The 19909-nt window shown below is 44.1% G+C and overlaps 1 protein-coding gene and 1 pseudogene across 1 annotated transcript in view; both read left to right on the forward strand.

The window, feature by feature from the left end:
* DNAH11 (dynein axonemal heavy chain 11) overlaps positions 1–19909 on the forward strand; it is a 330595-nt gene that overhangs the window by 18782 nt on the left and 291904 nt on the right. The window contains 4 exon segments of the mRNA XM_045288657.1: positions 911–1144; positions 2155–2322; positions 10414–10530; positions 19266–19403. Coding sequence (XP_045144592.1) covers positions 911–1144; positions 2155–2322; positions 10414–10530; positions 19266–19403 — 657 coding nt within the window.
* On the forward strand, positions 16108–16522 carry LOC105978600 (annotated as a pseudogene).

Here is a 19909-nt window from a genome sequence, read left to right on the forward strand (position 1 = left end):
AGACCTCAGAGCCCCTAAGATGCCATTCTAGCAGATGTGTTCGACCCCAAGCCAATGCAGTCATTCTTTTGCACGCTCTTTTGAAAATCTTTTTTTAAAAAGTTGTCAATACACAAATTTGGAAAGCTTCATCTAACGTCCAGAATGCCAGGCACCAATGAAAAGTTAGAGACCACAGGAAACTGGCTTGGCCATCCGAATGGGTGCGATGAGGTGCCAGCGCTCCGGAGGTCGCTGCTCAGGTGACTGCATTGCCACCACTGGCTGCTCTGAAGTGGGGGCTCCAAGTGGTTAAGATCCATGAGAGCAAAGACAGAGAACTTGGAGGAACCCAGAGGATGCCCCGCGAGAATCTGAACAGGACTCCGCGGGTCAGCTAGTCAGTGTCTGCAGGTCGGGCGGTTCTCGTGCTCCCAGCCTTCTTCCCCTCCCTTTTAATCAAAAGTAGCTCCTGTGGCATAGCTTCATGAGCTTTATGTCCTCTACTGCTTAAGCCACCAAAACAGCTTGCTCACCTGACAGGTACGGTGAGCAGATGGTCAAGAGTGGCTGATCTAATAGATCCTCTCCTCCCGGGATTGTGTCTGTCCTTGTATTCAGAGTGAGTTGTACAGAACTGTTGCTTGCGGGGACATCTATGCCCATTCTGAGGACACAGTTGTAGCGATGGGGCTTAGTGAAAAATTAGTTATCGCTACAATGGATAAATTCAGAAAAAGCCGTTTCCTACAACTCAGTGTGACACATACATGTCCATTACTGAAACCCAAGTTTCCTGTCGCACAGCAGGGCTGGCCTCATTCTCGACATTGTCTTAGACGTTTCAAATCAGCTCATTGAAACTGAGGCAGTTACAAGAAAAACTGTTAAATGTTTTGTTTGTGTTGTAATTCCTTTTACTCAATCCTAGGCAATAGCTTACCTTGCCCCCGAAGACCTGCTGAAGGGAGAGGTGGAAGACTCCCTGGAAAAGGTGCAGATCGCCACGCACGTCTTACGGACTTTCAGAAGCTCTTTCTTCAACTCTCAGAAAGGCCTGGAAGGCTATTTCACAGGAAGCAGAGAGCTGACGCCATGGGACTTCCAGTCTCACCTGGTGTTTCACAGATTTGACAAGTTTCTCGGCCGTTTAATGAAACTAGAGGTACTTGTCTGCTGGCTTGCTGTACGCGCATCATGTGGGTGCTTTCTGAAACCTTTCCGCTTCTCGTGTGTCCTAGGGAACACGCCATTCTGCTCGGGAGTGATTCTAGCAGAGCTGTAAGTACCCTTTTACAAGCTCTAGGTGGACTCCCTTCGCCCTGGCTGGATTCCAGTGTCAGGCTGAGTCTAGGTGGCCTCTCCAGGTCCCAGGGTGCTTCGTGACCACAGCTTGTGGAAGACAGTTGCAAATCGGGCTCGGCTGCAAATGACTCTCCTTTTCCCCTCAGGTTTCAAATTGGAATCTTATCCCTGCAGACCCATTTGATAATAAAAACACACTATCTTTTAGTTTATCAACAGTATAAACTATTAAAATTATTTATGCATATTAAGAAAAGGAATAAGTACTCTGGAACTATTTTAACAGTTCTTAAACATTGAATAAAAACACCCACATGTTGTATACACGCATGCACACACGCACACCCGTTGATGGGATAAGCCAGCTAAGGGTTTTTATTTTTGTAAAGCAGCAAGCTTAGGCTTTTCCATCAAAAATAAGGTTTTTTTGAAATTTCATTTAAAATTGGAATTTTATGTTTTGAAAACTCTCCTTCCTACGTAATCAGCCTAAATACCGCTTGAAAGTCCCCGCCACGTGGCATTCATAGCAACCCGAAGGCACCCTCCGAGTTGGTGGGCTGATGCCCTGCGACGCGTAGCCAGCTGAACGTAGGACGCTTGGATGCTACTGGAAGATCCGGCGTCTCATCGGTAGGTTGCAGACTTCAGGGGATGTGCAGCTAGCTAGGGTAAGTTAGGAAGTTGCCCGGGCTGAGAGAATTTGCAGTAACCTGAAAAAGAGTCTTCCAGGTTAAGACCGAGCCGTCTTCGTCTTCCATTAGTTCAGCCATAGTTTCCATCCCGTTCAGTGCCCGTGCACTCAGTGTACAAGTCTGAAATGCTCTGCCTTTGACATGTGAAAAGTTCTCTCACTGTGTTTTCACGAAGGACATATTTGTCACCATACTGGAATTTGAAAAGCTGGAGCGACTGGAATTCGGCGGTTCCAGGGGAGCTGTGTTCAATGGGCAGATCTGCGAGATGAATGAAGAGTTTTCGGAACTCTGTAAAGTATTCGTGCAGAGCACGTACGACCCCACGGACGACAGGAACACGGTAATTTCGCACCTTGCCTTTCCAGTCTGTAGACTTCTGCCGGTGGAAGCTGGAGACAAGCAGAGGCCCCAGGGATACGAGGCGGCACAGAGTCCAGCCTCTAGGGCCTGGGGAGATGAGCGGCCTTGCCTGAAGCCTCTTGGCTAGGGAATGGTCCGTCCGAGCCAGGATTGAGCCCTTGCATTTTCAGTTAAGAACTGCCTCTCATGCAACAGCGGATTGGGTCTGGATTTGTTTCTTGGTTACATCTGTTGAAAAGGAACTTGCCGTCCTAACGGGCCGTGACCTGACTGTTTGATACCCATGTGACTCAAGTGGTCGTACTTCAGCCTTTCCCAGAATCACTTGATAATTGTTTGAAATCTGTTTGAACCTTTCATTTTACCTTAGTCATTTACATACTTGCATATTGTTAAGATGCATGTTGTCACTACAATACTTTTCTGCTATGCTTTAGAGCTAATTGCAGTTTCACATTTGCAACCTCGGAAAGTAGCCGGAAGCACTCAGACGTCTTGGTTCCTGTGCTGTGTCGCTTCGCGCAAAAGTGTGAGGTCATGGCCAGGGAGCTGCGGGCAAGCATCCTGCCGCTCCAGGATAAAAATAGCTTCATTGTGGTGGGTTTGCAAGAACAGTGCCATGCGACTGTCAGAAGCAAAATTTAACTCCTGTTCTCGTGTGTTGTGTTGAATTTGTCCCTACTGTGTTGATACTTAGATAAATATATTTGTTTTTTTGAAATATACAAGGAGAGTATGCTAATTATGCAAGGACAGGGTTAGCAAACTTGGAAAAAACAGAGTTGCTCTCAAGTTGACTGACTGCTGGTAGTGTGTTTGATGGTAGAACTGTGGCTCTCAGGGCTTCAATGGCTGGTTTTTTCAGGTCTGTGAGTAAACTTGAATGCCATCCCAGCACATAACTGCTTGTACCAACCAGGGACTCCCTGCAAGCAAAACCATCTGAATTGTAGCCAACTCTGAGGAAATGAAGTTAATGGCAAAGGACGCTGACATTGTCTGGAACTCCCTGATTAACTGACAACCTGTAATTTGTGTGAAAGTAGGAGGGCCCTAGGTGTGGAGCAATCTTGAGCTCCTTCCCAGCACCTTGTAAGGTGTCTGGTCCTTGATAGGCGCGCCACAGATGTATACTGAATGATCCTCGGCGGGAAGGCTGTCTCCTGACCACATGAGCCCCCAAGAGAGAAGAATTGGAGACAGAGCCTTCATGAGAAGCACAGACCCCGCCCAGGGAAGGGGGGGTTTCAGTAGCAGAAGAATCGTGGATTTCCTCGCAGGCACTTACTCTCAGGAAGTGTTAAGAGCACAGGAGTCAGAGAAAGGAGTCTACGTTTAGCTCATGCCACTGTGGTACCACTACCAGCCGGTGAGCTGGTTCTGGCTCACAGTGACTCCATTGTGTCAGCTGAATTCTTCTCTGTAATGTTCTGTGTGTCCTGGTGGGCCTCCCAGTCTGTGGGAAATGGAGGGGGAAGATCATGGAACCTCTCCGTGAACTTGCTGGAAGCTCCCTCCAATGGACGTGGGCATGTGTGCAAACTGTGGCTTCACTTTTTATGGGAGTGGTCTCGTGTTTGTTCTTTGGTAATGGGCTAATTCCACTCAGCATTATGTTGTCTAAGTTCACCCATTGATGAGATGCTTCATACACACACCACTAGTCTTGAACATTGTGCAGTGGTCCATTGTGTGTACACACCATAGATTTTTATCCATTCATCTGCTGATGGGTAACTTACATTGTTTTCATCATTTCTTTCTTGTGAATACTACATCAGTGAGCGTGGGTGTGCATAGGTCTGTAGTACCATGGTTCTTGTTTTTCTAGGATATATGCCTAGTAGTAGAATTGTTGAATCATACAGTTCTAACTTTCTTGGAAAGATTACCAAGTGACTCTGGGTGGGTTTGAACTTCCAACCTTTATGTTTGCATCTGAGCATATCAACTACTGAGGGACGTTGCTGTCTTGGCAGTACCAAAAGTTCTGAGTGCAACCCCATTTCTACTCAAAGCCTGCACAGTCACAAGTACAAGAACAGAAAATGTATTTGCTTTCACCACATGCAACTACTTAGTATTTCTTTGGAAAGATTTGAGGGGCCCTATTTTAGTTTGTGCAGGTGCCCTGATGGCATAGTGATTACATGTTGGGCTGCTAACAGCAAGATTAGCAGTTCAAAACCACCAATCACTGAGTGGGTGGGGGAAAGGAAGCTTTCCAATTCTGTAAAGAGTTGCAGTCTCAGAAATCCACAGGGGCAGTTATATACCCTGTCCTATAGGGTTGCCTTGAGTTAGAATTGAATTGAGGGAAGTGAGTTCTTTTTAAATTTAAAATTTTTACTTTGCAAATTTCAAGGCTTACCTCTGAATCCCAGAGGTTTGGATACCTGGATTGGATACAGTAATAACTTGCCGTGGGGGCTCTTCTTAATCCTCCCATATGAAGGGTCTTCAAAAAGTTCATGGAAAATGTGCTTGTAAAAAAACAACAATCATGCATGTGTTTCAATTATTTTGTGCCACAGTAAACTTACATTAACTGGTTATCACATGTCTTAGCCAAGTTTGGCTAAAAGCACTAACAGGGATAAGGCACCAATGTGAAAAGATTCCCTACCAGAGCAATATGAATTCTGCTAAAATTGAAGCAAGAACAAACATGAAAGTTATGCTAAAGTCTTGCCACAAGAAAATGGCAAAATCATTGATGCTTTATGAAAGGTTTATGGGAACAATGGTCCAGAGAAACTGACACTTTACAAATGGATAGCTCATTTTAGGAAGGAATGAGAAGATGCAGGAGATAGAACGTGGCCTTTCCAGGATGATCCTGAAGACAAAGAACGATCAAAGCAACGACTACCAAGAGTTGGAAGTCATCCAGCAAAGCAAAGCAAACTGGTTAAGAGCAAAGGTCATGGCAACAGTTTTGGGGGGATGCTCAAAGCATTTTTCTCATTAGCTTTTTGGAGCACCAACGAATGATAACATCTGCTTATTAGGACAGTGTTTTGAGAAGGACAAAGCTTTAGCAGAAAAGTGCTCAGGAAAGCTTCACCCAAGAGTCTTTTTCTCCACAAGACAATGCTTCTGATCATTCCTCTCTTCAAAAGAGCTCAATGGTGTCAGAGTTTTGATGTGAAATAATTAAGCATCCACCTTACAGTCATGATTTGACTCCTCTGACTTGTTTCCTGATTTTAAAAAAATCTTCAAAAACACATAAAAAGATAAGGGAACAACAAGTGATCAATGGTGAGGAGGGGACAGGTGCCTGGTGGGCTTGATAAAGGGCAATGTAACAGAGGAATTACTGAAACCGTAATGAAGGCTGAACATGAAAGTGGAACAAGAGGAAAGTAAAAGGAAATAAAGGAAAGAGCTAGGAGGGAAAGGGCATTTATAAAGGTCTGAATACAGGCATGTACATATGTAAATATATTTATAATGATAGGGAAGTAGATCTATGTACATATATTTATATGTTAAGTGTCAAGGTAGCAGATGGACATTGGGCCTCTACTTAAGTACTCCCTCAACACAAAAATACTTTGTTCTAATAACCTGGCATTCTGTGATGCTCACCTTCCCGACAGGATCGCTCAAGATGAAGACAAAATGGGTGCATAGCAAATGTAAAGTCCACATGGAGGAAACACACCAGTCTATGTGATCATGAGGTTTCGATGGGATTAGGTATCAGGCATCAAAGACCCAGAACCAAAAATATCATTGTGAATGAGGGGGAGTGCGGAGTGGAGACCCAAAGCCTATCGGTAGACAATTGGACATCCCCTCACAGAAGGGTCACCAGGAAGAGACGAGCCAGTCAGGGTGCAATGTAGTACTGATGAAACATGCAACTTTCCTCTAAGTTTTTAATGCTTCCTGCCCCCCACTATCACCCCAATTCTACCTTACAAATCTGGCTGGACCAGAGCAGGAACATGTACATGGGTACAGATAAGAGCTGGAAACACAGGCAATCCAGGACAGATAAAGCCCTAAGGACCAATAATGAGAGCAGTGATATAGCAGAGAGGAAGGGGAAGGTGGGGGTAGAAAGGGGGAACCGATCACGTGATCTACCTATAACCCCCTCCTTGGGGGATGGACAATAGAAAAGTGGGTGAAGGGAGACATCAGTCCGTGTAAGACATGAAAAAATAATTTATTAAATATCAAGGGTTAGGGAGGGAGGAGGAAAAAATGAACTGATACCAAGGGCTCAAATAGAAAGAAAATGTTCTGAGAATGATGATGGCAACCAATGTATAAATGTGCTTGACACGATGGATGGATGGATTGTGATAAGAGCTGTAGGAGCCCCCAATAAAATTATTTTTATAAACACACAAACTCACTGCCATTAATTTGATGTCAACTGATAGCAGCCCTAAGACAGGGTAGAAGTGTCCTGGTGAGTTTCTGAGACTGTAACTCTTTAGGGGAGAAAAAGCCCTGTCTTTCTCCTACGGAGTGACTGGTTTCAAACCGCTGACCTTGCAGTGAGCAGCCCAAACTGTAATCACTGTGCTACCAGGGAGAGGAAAAAAAAGTCTTAAAGAGCACCATTTTTCCTTTAATCATGTAAAAAGAACTGCATTGACATGGGTGAAGTCGCGGGATCATTAAGTCTGGGGATGGACTGATGGGCTACCACCATAATGGGCAAGGGTCTTGAACGTGATGGACTCTAGAGAATGCTTTGACTTTCCCCCCTCTTCCACTTTTTATAAATTGTTTGAAGATTCTTCATATGGTCAATCATCTTACTGTAGAGATTCTAGAAGTTCCTTGTGTTTGGCCCTTGCTTAAAATTAAACATGACTTCTCAAGACGTTTACTCAATTGGTATACTTAAGTTGAAGAAGTGGTAGATCTCTGGGAGAGAAAATACCTCGGTCCTTGGCTCCGCGCGAGCAAGAATTCGCACTGAATCCTGGCTTGTGATCCAAGTGAGTTTATAGAGAAAAGCAGTTTCAGGAATTCCAGCCAGACAGAGTCTGTCAGTTGCGGGACTGCGACCGCAGCCCGGCTGTGCTACATTGTGTAGCTGCCTCTGGGAAAGAGGCTTCAGGGGCTCTGTTGGGAGGCGTGGTCAACAATACTGGCTGACCCAATTGGCTGAATCAAATTCACCTGGCTTGGATGGGCCAATCCAGGTGTAACGCCCACCTGGCTGTACCACCCCTTCCTGGCCAGAAGCTAGAACCTCTGAGCATGCGTGATGGATGCCCCAGTCCCTATGCTAGCTACTAACAAATGCTTGCTGTTTTTTTTTTTTAGGTTGCCTGAGAACATTGCAATCACTTTTACTTAATTATTCATTTTGTTGTGGATGAGTTTATTGAACTTTGATTTTGTGATGAAATCCAGTTGGTAATTTTTGAGATTATGGTAAATTCATTCCAGATTAGTAGTATAGTCACTGTGCACATACATATACATACCCACCTGCTGAGTGTATTCTCCCACACTCCCCCAGACCCACACAATACATACTAGTGCTTGCATATCTGTTTACTGTGATCAATGTTCCATTGCTCTGTTGCAGAGATGGATGGAATGTGGGCCAGTAAACTAGATAATTTTAAAATCCGTTTCCATTAAATTTTAAAACATCCCCAAACAGAAGTGTTTACACCCTGGTAGTTTCACCATACATTGTACCAAGCATTTAAAAAGAATTAACATCAATTGTGTACAATCTCTTTCAGAAAATGGAAGAAGAGGGAATACTTCTCATTTACTTTATGAAAGTAGTATTACTCTGATACCAAAGCAAAAAGCAACAGAAAATATACCAAAAGATAAAACTGCGGACCAAATGTCCCTCATGAATCTAGGTACTGAACTTTCAAACAAATTAGTAGTCTTGGAAACTCACGGGGCAGGTCTACCCTGCCCTATGGGGTTGCTCACATTCAACTCAATGGCGTGAGAGAGACAGACTGACTCTAATAAAGGGATTCTACACTGAAATCCAATGTGGCTTTTTCCCCAGGATCTCAAGGCTGGTTTAATATTTGAAAATCATTGTAACTCACTGATTGATCAAAGATTTCCGTTTAGTTAGTGTAAATACATAAGTAGCAAAATACTTGCCACTTTCCCTTTAGTTATTGTAAATACATAAGTAGCAAAATACTTGCCATCTCAGCAGTCATCACAGGCACAGTTCAGTCACATCACTTAGGTCCGTCACGTTGTGCAACTTTCACCTTAACCGGTCCCCAAACTCCCGATCACCTTGGCAGAAGCTCAGAAGAGGAGCAGCGTTGTAGAGACCCTGGGCTCAGACTTGGGCGAAAAAGACCTGCATTTCCTATGGGACAGCCCAGGGACGAAGTTCCAGATGTTCTTAATTTAGGTTTCAGGGATTGGTGAGTGAGGCAGGCCAAGTATCTGGGAGGAAGGTTGGTATTTTTACCTCGCTGAGTTAATATTTACTAAGCATTCAAGTACTGTTTGCAGGTCTTAAGTTGTCTGTCCTTTGTTAGCATGTATCAAGAGAGGAGAGATGTTAGGCTTGTTAAAACCTGTTGGGAAGTTTTGATTACTTTTGAAAGTCAGTGATCCTAGACTGAAGAGACTGCTTGGCTCTAATTCCGGCGAAGTGAGACTTCCTCTTGATGCTAAATATAGCATCGTCTGGTAGGGTGTATAATGCTCTGGACCGTGGCTGTTGTACTTGTTTGTCAGCGTATGTTAAATTCCAGATAATGTGAGTTCTTAGAAACTGAGCTTATAGTTAGGGACATGGAGTGAGGTTGCCTGGCTCTGAATTCTGGCCCTGCCATTTACCCATGGTGTGACCTTGCATAATTATTTAACCTGTCTGAGTCTGTTTTCTCACACATACAATGCAAAGAATGTTACCTGTGGTATATGTTGGGGGCATTGGTAGATCAGTGGTACGATTCTTACCTTTGTGCTGAAGGCCCAGGTTCAATCCTGGCTACTGAACCTTCCGTGCGGCCCTCTGCTCACCAGTGAAGGCTTGCACAATGCCACAATGCTAAACAGGTCTAAGCAGAACTTTAGACTCCGACTAGGAGGAAAGATCCCACGATCCACTTCTGAGATCAGCCGAATGAAAACCCTGTGGGTCACAACCAGTCACGGGGATGGCTCTCGGAGGACTTCATGCCATTGTGTCCCCAGGAATTGGGAAACCACCTTGATGGCACCTAACAGCTCCATATAATGTGTATTTATTAGCACTGAGTTAACAGTGTAAAGCATTTAAATCTCGACTAAATGGATGCTGTCCATCACCATCATTACTGTCACTAATAGAAGCTTCGTTCATAGGGTAGCATAAGATTGTGAGGCTGAATCTGTGGCATGAACTCCAGGGGAGGCTTGGCAACAAAGCATCCGTGTGCTTCTGAATTTCTGGGCCTTCTTCACGAAAGACTGTGAGCGTGATAGTTATTCCTTCACTGTTTCATGCTTTCTAATTATGGAGTGGGTGGATATGTATTAGGAGGAAACCGGGGGTTGTAAACGGCATATTAATAAGTGACTGGGAAAATGTCAAAGTATTCTGTCTCCTCTGTTGGCTAATGATGCTTTCTCACAGATCTGTGGCTTTTAGTTTCCACTTGAAGAAATAGAGAGAGACTCCCATTTAGGTTTCTTGCTCATGTTAAAAACAAAAACGCACAGCATTTCTGTTTAATCTCACAGATGTGCTAAAGTTTTAATGAGGGTAAGTTTTGCTGTGTTTTTTCCCCCTGAAAAATGATTTCTCCCTTTATAATCATGGAGGGTTAGTGGAAGAGGGCAGGCTCATGCTCCTAGGCGAGTGTATGGGCTACAGCAGTGACATGATGCACGGGGGCTGAGCCATTGTTTAGGATTCTGAACATGTGGGCGGATCGTGCTAGATGGTCAGTGTTCCTGCCGGGAGTGGCTGCTGGGAAATTCAGTCCAGTATAGCTCCTTCCCAATGCTCCAGAGGTTTAAATTACTAGTGTGTGTGTGTGGGGGAAAGTTCTTGCAAATGTGAGGATTCTGTCCTAACAACAAATATTTTTGTTTGTTTATCTTATAGGAATTTGAAGGTGATTATACTGTGTTCAAATCCAAAATTTTGGATTTTGACAGAAGGCTCGGGACAATTCTAAGTGAAGGTTTCCTTAACTGCAATGGTTTAGAGGCTGCATTTAAGGTTAGTTCTGGGGGGAGAAAACTATCATAAACATGTTTCACTAATGAATAATTTACCTTGTTAGATGAAAGGGTCGAATCCATTCCTTTGTCATCCAGGTGAAGCATTGACTGGTCACCTAGACTCTCAAATCAAAGGCACTGCCAATGAATCGATTCTGACTCAGTGACCCAATAGCACAGGGTGGAGCGGTTTCCAAGACTGTAACTCATTGTCAAGACTCAGATTTCTCCCTCAGATCATTTGGTGGTTCGAACTGCCAACCTTGTGTTTGGCAGCCCAGGGCATAACCCTATAACCCCACCTCACAGGCTCCCCAAATTCCACTCACTAAGATAGAAACTTTCAATATTGCACTAATGAGTATTGGTGCTTATTTATTTTGGACAAAGTAGTTTTAAGGATGTTTAAGTATTGGTATTTTCTTATATTCACATTATTTTCAACTCTCAGTACTATTAGAATCTGATGTAGCCTGTGAGATACTGATTCAAAATTAAGTCCCGGTGAAAAGTAAAAAGTATGTGAACCCAGGAATTTCTTTTCTTTACATATGTTGGATTTACATAGTATTTGCATATGATGGGTTCACTTGCCTGTTGATTACTCTGACTGGAACTATAGCGATTTATAGACCAGGAATCCCTGACTTAGGATGGGACTCTCTTTCTGATAACGTTGTCATACATGGGTTCTGACATGTGTCACTCATTCATATGTATTCATCATTATTGTCTTATTATCAATGTGGTCTTTACTGTTGGCGGGTGGAGACATTACATATCTAAACTTACTCAAGGAAGCAAAAACCAGGCTTGGACAATGATGAGAAATACAATCTTCCTCTAGTTCCTAAAGGTTTCCTCCCCGCTCCCACTACCATGACTCGAATTCTACCTTGCAAGTCTGGCTAGACCAGAGGAGGTACACTGGTACAGATAGGAACTGAAAATACAGGGAATCCAGGACGGATGAGCCCTATAGGACCAGTGGTGTGAGTGGCAAAACAGGGAGGGTAAAGGGAGAATGGGTAGGAAAGAGGGAACCGATTACATGGAACTGTGTGTGACCTCCTCCCTGGGGGACAGACAACCGAAAAGTGGATGAAGGGAGACGTCGGACAGGGCAAGATATGACAAAATACCCATTTATAAACTATCAAGGGCTCATGCGGGAGCGGGGAGCGGGAAGGGAGGGGAATAATGAGGACCTAATGTCGGGGGTTTAAATGGAGAGAAAATGTTTTGAGAAACGATGTACAAATGCGCTTTACACAATTGATGTGTGTATGGATTGGGATAACAGTTGTGTGAGCCCCTAATAAAATGTTAAAAAAGAAAAAAAAAAAAACCAGGCTTGGAGTCTCCGAGTGGGTGCTAGCTCAGGGTGACCATGTAGGACGAGGTAGACCTGCCCCTGTGGGCTTCTGAGGCTGTAAGTCCTTGCAGGAGTAGAAAGCCTCGTCTTTCTCCTTCATGGCTGTTAATTGCATACCTTATAGTTTTCTGCCCAATTCATAACCACGACATCACCAGAGCTCTTTATAGAAATGTATAGCTATATTTTAATACACAAAAAATATTTAAACATGTAAGAGCTGGCCAACATTAGCATTTTCTTTTTCTGGTGAAGCTATTAACTCCACGTGTGGAAGGTTCTGGATCATCTTGATTTCCCTGGGGATGAGGAATGGTGCTTCTAGTCGGAAAATTGGCATGACTTGTTAGGTCTTTTTCCCCCCTTTCCTCTCAAACACTTCACAGTAATATTTCACAGCTTCATGAATCTTCCTCTCAACTTTCTAACAAAGCCCCTGGCTCTTCAGTTTCAAGCAGCGGAAGACCCGACTTAGTTTAGAAAGCGCTCATTCTTTCTCTCTCTGAAAATTTGGACAATTTTTTCCCGTTAACTTCCTCATTATTTGTCAGTCTTCCTCGAAATCCATTGTCTTGATCTGTCACGTTTCCTTCATGATCTGTAAGCTATCCCACATCTCCCTGTCAAGTTGTAAATTTAGCATTATTGCTGTATGGACAAATTGTCCACCAGTCTCTCCATCAGATGGTTATTGCCCACTGCTTGGAGTATGTTCACGGAGTTCAGCAGGTTCGGATACAGAGACTATGCAAGATCCTCTGCATCTTCCTACAGCCTCCAGGAAGATACAATGTGCAGACTCCCTAGGCTGTAAGTGCTGTCCCTTGGAAGTCTAAGGCATCATGGTCAGGGACTGCTTCACGTATTTGATCGCATATAGGGTACGGATTTCCAAACACAGTTGTTTAGATCACTAAGGAAAAAATGCTACCAATTGTACCAAAAGTAATGTACAATCCATTCCAATTTCAGAGATTCCACAACACACAGCATTCTGAAAAGTGGATGTAATACACAGTGTGTAAGTATTCCTAGTTGCATAGAAGGAAAGCAAAATCCCTCGAAAGCAGTGATTCTCAACCTTCCCAATGGCACAACCCTTTCATATAGTTCCTCATGTTGTAGTGACCCCTCCCCCCCACCCAACCATAACATTATTTTCATTGCTACTTCATAACTGTACTTTTGCTACTGTTATGAATTGGGCAACCCCTGCGAAAGGGTGGTTTGATCTCCCAAAGGGGTCTCGACCCACAGATTGAGAACCACTGCCCTAAAAGAAAACCTAAGATATGGGAGATAAGGATGTCATCTAACACATGCTGTCAAAGAACATTTGACGTCAAGTATAAGGTAGTAATTCAGTGACCCTCCCCTGCAAAGAAGACTCTCATGCACATTTGTTGAAAATGACAATGAAAATGGATGCAGCGGACACAGGCTCTAGAAGATCCTTGCCCGACTGTTCAGGTGGGTTGGTTGGATAGCGGTAAAGACACTAGGGTGCTCTAGCTCCAGAGAAGCATTTTAACGTGAAGAATATGTAAGGGCCAAATAGTTATTTGATTTTTTTCAGAATGCTTCAGGCAAACTGTGATGCTGCAGGCCAAAATGTCTAAAATACATTTTGTCACCTGTAATCCCATTTCTTAGAAATTCCCATTAACAATTTCTTACTGCCAGTATTTTTGTTTGAAGAGATGATACATGCGTGCTCCTCTTCAGCATCCTATCTTTAGACTCTTTGTCATCTTCACCACTTAGCAATAATGCTGTTAGATGCCCTTGTGTGGGTTCCAACTCGGAACGAAATCCTGCCTGGTCCTGAGCCCCTGCCACATGGTTCCGATGCCCGAACCCACTGTTGCAGCCCCGGTGTCAGTCCTTCTCCGCGGAGTCTTCCTCTTTCTCACTGGTCTTCCGTTTAACTAGCATGATGTCCTTTTGAGGGACTGGTCTCTTCTGATAACATGTCCAAAGCATGTCTCAACATTCTTGCTTCTGAGGAACGTTCCGGCTGCTCTCCCGAGACAGATCTGCTGTTTTTTTGGCAGTCAGTAGTACTTCCAATACTGTTTGCCAGCACCACAATTCAATGCATTAATTCTATAGTCCTCTTTAGTAAGTGTCCAACTTTCACATATAGGTGAGGTGATTGAAAATGCCCTGGTTTGAGTCAGGCACACCCAGTCCTCGGGGTAACATCCCTGCTTTTTCCGTCCACACTTGACAGAGGTCTTCTGCGGCAGACTGCCCCCCAAGCAGCGCATTTGGTGAGCTCATCGCTGCTGTTCCGTGATTGTGGATCCAACCTAGACAAAACTCCGTGACCGTCTCAATCTTTTCTTGGTTTATCATGAGGTTACCTAGTGGTCCAGCAGTGAGGATTTTGGTTTTCTTTACATCGAATTGTACTCCATACTGGACACTGTAATTCTGAATTTTATCAGCACGTTCTTCAGGCTCGACTCACTTCCCGCGAGAACGGAGGTGTCATCTGCGTGTTGCAGTGCGCTGATAAGCCTTTCTCCAATCCTGACACCCGTTCTTCTTCACCTAGGGCTGGCATTTTGATGATTTGCGCAGCATACAGATTGAATTAAGTATGGTGAGAGGCTACAACCTCAGTGCACACCCTTCTTGCTTTTAAATCATGCAGTCTTCCCTTGTTCTGTCCACACTTAGAAATAGACCATAGATATTTTTTCTTCGTTTCATAATAATTCAAAGTACATATTTTTAGTGGCTGCACTGTACTCTTTGATAATCTGTCGCTGTAGTTTGTGTTCTTTGCTCTGTTTACAACTAACTAGAAGAAAGAATGTAGAGTGAAATCTCAATTGTAGAAGCCTTTGACATTTCCCATCCACTTCTCTCTTCTTCCACGAAGCCTTCTCAGATGTCACTGAGACCCCCTTCTGTAACCATCCGTGTGCATTCCATAAGGGGGATTCAAAAAGTTTGTATCACAATCAAATGAAAAGATAATACGTTTTTTCCACACAAACTTTTTGAACCATCCTGTTAGAGCACATATCAATTTATTATCAATCATCTTATTGTATACTTCATTTTAATTTATGCCTGTTTGTACCTTGTCTGAAGAAAAACATAAGATTCTGCCTACATAAACTCCATGAAGGCAGGGCATTATCTTTAGTAGCTCCTTGTACAAATCAGTTGTTTAATAACTCTTTGAGGTTAGGGGGGCTGTTAGAAGCCAGGATTCAAATAACACCTTGTTGAGTTGGTCTTAATGTACCAGGACCCTCTGCATATGGGTCACACAGAATATAACATTGCTGCTTCTTGCATTGCTTTTGGAATTGCTGCCATGTTTGAGTGCACCGTGGCACCCGCACTATCCACCGTATGGTAGAGGAGCTTCCTCTTTTCCACCGATCCTCTACCTAGCATGACTGACGTCATTTTCCAGAGACTGGTCCCTCCTCACAACTGGGGAGACAAAAAACAGGAGGACCACATATGATTTCTTCTGACTTCCACAGGCAGAAACAGAATTTAACTACCCACCAGCCCTGGGCCCTTTGCTGCTGGGCAGAGGTCAGGCATACTTCTTCCACTCTGCATCTCTGTCTGTCCTGTACTGACATTCTCCCATGGCACTGGGCTTCTCTGCCAGGCTCGATGACCAGTAAAATGACTACACAGAACTCACAGATGATGGGGCTTTCTTAGGGAAGTACTCACAATTATGGGGGGTTATCAGGGAAGTTAACAGGCAATCACAAGTGCGGATCAGAAAATATTAAGGATACAGTTTGTTGTTCTCGCTCTTAAGCCAATAGTCATCTCTCTCTTTGATCTGTTGCCTCCTAGCCACATGAGCCTTTGGCCTTTACCTTGTTCCATGGCTGAGGGAGCCAGTTCCTCTCCCTCGTGGTCTCCATGAGGCTGTGCCATGGTCTTGGCATGGCACAACCTCTAGCGTCTCTGCTGTGCCCACCACGTTAGGCAGAGATACCTCATACGTGCTCTGCTGGTGGCACTTTTTAGTAGACGATCACCAGATTCTCCCTCTGCGAGATCCAAGGTGGCAGCCAGCAGGAGGATGATGAAGCATCGGATGCCTGCCTCGCGCTCCTGCTCCCCAAATTCCTCTTCCTGGTCTCAGGCGGCATCTGAGGCCAGGTCAGTGGGTGCAAGACATCAGGCTCCATCCCCCGCCCCAAGCAGGAGCTTGAAGAACTCTGCAAATGTGAAATGAAAAACTGCCTTAACATCCAGGTTGATGAAGCTAATTTATTGACTTGGCAAGGGCTTATTGTTCCTGACAACCCTCCATATGACAAGGGGGGGCTTCAGAATTGAAATCAACTTTCCAGCAGAGTCCCCCTTCAAATCACCGAAGATCACTTTTCAAACAAAGATCTACCACCCGAACATCGACGAGAAGGGGCAGGTCTGCCTGCCTGTGATTAGCGCTGAACACTGGAAACCAGCCACCCAAACTGACCCAGTCATCCAGCGACCCCCAGCCTGAACACCCACTCCGGGCCGACCTAGCCAAAGGATACTCTAAGGACCGTAAAACATTCTGTAAGAACGATGAAGAGTTTACAAAGAAATATGGGAAAAGCGACCTGTGGACTAAAATCTGCCACAACTGAGTCAGGGAGTGTGAGCGGAGACCCCAGCAGTGCGTTCAGACCCCGTTCCCGCAAAGCAGGATTCCGTGCAGAAGTGACGACGCACGTGCCACCGCCCGGCGTCGGCTTGTGGCAGTCACTACCCTCCTACAGTTGTCTTAATCAAAAGGGGTCTAGACAACCTGTAAAGAAAGGATTAAAATTTAAATTCTCCCTCTGCTTTAGAAATGGCACTCTTCACCAACATGTGTGATCATGAAGGGCCAAAGGGACCAGGCTTCAAACACCAAAGGCGGGGAGAAAAATCATATCCTCGTCAATGAGGGTGGCGTGTGATGGGGACCCAATGCCCATCTCTAGACAACTGGACATACCTTGCAGAGGGGTAGTGGGGAGATGAGTCACTTAGGGTTCAGTATAGCAATAATGAAACCCACAACCTTCCTCTGGTTCTTAAACGCTTCCTCCCCCCAACTACCAGGACCCCAATTCTGCCTTGTAGACCTGGCTAGACCAGATGATGCACAGCGGTACAGATGGGAATTGGAAACGCAGGGAATCTAGGACAGATGAACCCCTCAGGTCCAGGGGTGACAGTGGCGATACCAGGAGGGAAGGGGGGTGTAGGAAGGGGGAATTGATCACAGAGAACTACATATAACCTCCTCCTCTCTGGGGGATGGGCAGCAGAGGGGTGGGTGAAGGGAGACGCCAGGCAGTGTAATATAAGATAAAATAATTTATAAATTATCAAGGGTGCATGGGAGAGGGGGGGGGGGAAAGGAAAATGAGCTGATTCCGGGAACCCAAGAGGCAAGCGAATTTTGGGAATGATGAGGGCAACAAATGTATAGATGTGCTTTACACAATTGGTCTATATATTGTGATGAATTGTATGAGCCCCAATAAATTGATTTAAGAAAAAAAGAAATGGTGCTCTTATGCCCAAGGACTGGCAAACTGGATGGGGACACCCTCTTTGTGTTTTTACACACCCTGATGGCATGGTCTCACCTAATCTTTTAGCGCATAAACCACAACACCACAAGGAGAATTATTTAAGTAAAAAGTGAAGGGGTCTGGAAGCAGCTAAGAGTAATATATTTTGGAAATAAAAATTAAGACTCATGTGACTAAGATGTCACCAATTCTTTAAAAATCTTCTGTAGAGACAAACTTAGGGAAAATAGAAGAGTATAATGTCAAACTATGGCCACAACAATGAAAAGCTGTATTTCCTAATGAAACTGAGAAGGGGAAGAAATGGAGATAAACCTGGCAGATCTCAAATAGGATATTTAGGGGAAGAAAATAGTCAAAATCCATTTTCACCCTTTGGAATCCATTTGGGGCTGGTAGGAAGAAACCAGAAAAACTAAAAGGACCTGCTTTGAGTAGATTGTGACTCACAGTGACCTTATAGGACAGAGTAGAACTGCCCTTTGGATTTCCAAGGCTGGAGCCCCCAAGGAGCTGTCAGGGAATATCCTCATCTTCTGTTGTCTTGAATATACTTTATTTTGAAGAGACATCTACTTATTTTTAATATATATATATATTAAATACACACATACAGGCCTAAAACTATCACATCCTAGAGTCCGTACGGGCTAAACAACTAAATAAAGACTGTAACTTGTATGGCACTTTGGCCAATGAGAGACCACACAAGGAGGCAAAGACCCTGGTGTCCAGTGCCCTCACTTCAAACGACTGCCACTAGCTGTATAATGGTGGGTAAGTTGCTTCCTCTGCAGACCTCCATTTCCTCCTTGGGAGGATGCGAGCATTATACCATGCTTAAAGTCCTAAATATATAGTGCCTGGCACACAATCCCCTATCCACATATAAAACACATGTTTTACTTGCCTTAATTCGTTGCCAGGAGAGGCGTCTCTCAAGCTAGTCGGCACAAGTGTGCACATGGAGGAGTAAACAAAGCAGAGCTCCTGAGAACCGGTGGTTGGGTTCACTGACTAGCGCTGCTTGTTGGGAGAAATTAGTTGAAATTGGGGCAGCTCCGTTGACCAAACAAGAGGAGTGTGTGGACCTTCCCTCTTCAGCGCTGCTGCTGAAGCGATGCTGTTGCTGTCCTTGCTTTTTGTCGACCCCCCTGCTCCCTGCTGGTAGTCCTCTCATTCACAACTTCAGTCTTCGTGGATTATTTACCCTCTACTGAAGAAGATTCTCGTTAGCTCGTGGCATTTAAGCCAGGACGTTCACATCAGAGGAACTGTCACTGGATCCTGTGATCAGGAACATGGGTGAGGGAGCAGCCAGGACCCCCGAGCAAGGCAGCCATTGTGACTGGTCCAGTTAGTATGATTATTGATGGTGTGACCTAGAGGCTGTGTATGGGAGCAGCAACTCTAAAGTTTAGATGCATGGAAGAAAAGGGGGAAAAAAGTGAACTAATCTTGATTCTGTTTTTATATCTGCAAAGTGTTTTCTATAATGTTCCTTGGTACCCAGCAGGAAGCATCAACTATGGGCAGGAACAGTCTGACACCTCTAGCTCTCTACTAAGGAAGAGAAACTACACCAGAATTTCATTTGCTGGATGAACAGAGATTTTAGGAAATTTCAACAGTATGTTTAAAATTTTAAGACAATCCCAGATAGTTTTAGGGCTCTAGATATTTTTTCTCACTTTTTAGTCATGTAACCAGTTTAAGCAATGAAAGATGAACTGAGTATTTGTTAAAAGCTTCTCACTGTTAACCTTTCTTTAACTTTGATTTTTATAGCTTTTGACCGTATTTGGGAATTTTCTAGAGAAACCAGTTGTCATGGAAATTTTCAGCCCACATTACAGCACACTAATACACATGTTTGATGTAGAGTTGGATATGTGTAAGCACTTGTATAATGAACACACAAAGCAGGTAAGTGGTGGATAAAGTTGAGCACATCCATGATATCATTTTTCAAAATTAGATTTTATTTTGGGTTAATGAAGACATTGTATGGAAAATACAGACAACCCCCATTTCTTTCTCCCCGGCATATTTTTACTCCTGTTAACTTCTTGCATCCATGTGGCACATTTGTTACAATTGATGAACCCATATTGATCAATTATTGTTAACAGATGGCCGTAGTTTACATCAGGGTTCTAATATGTGTGGTCCTGTACGGTTTTGACAAATGTGCGATGCATGTGTCTACCAGCACAGAATCACTGTCTTCAGAGTGCCATGTGCTGCCCTATTGCAGTGGTTTTTTAAATGTGGGCAATAATTACCAATCGGAACTCTATTTGATCATAAATAAAGAGTAGGCGTTGGAACTATAAACATCTAGCTTTTATCTCATTGGGCTCCTTTTGGGGATGGAGAAACGTAGAGGTCCGTCAGTTTTTCTAATAACCAACTCACGTGTGCCTCATAGA

Source organism: Echinops telfairi, unplaced genomic scaffold, assembly GCF_000313985.2.
Source record: "Echinops telfairi isolate 266 unplaced genomic scaffold, ASM31398v2 ScPeMD7_23;HRSCAF=83, whole genome shotgun sequence".
NCBI classification, from domain to species: domain Eukaryota; kingdom Metazoa; phylum Chordata; class Mammalia; order Afrosoricida; family Tenrecidae; genus Echinops; species Echinops telfairi.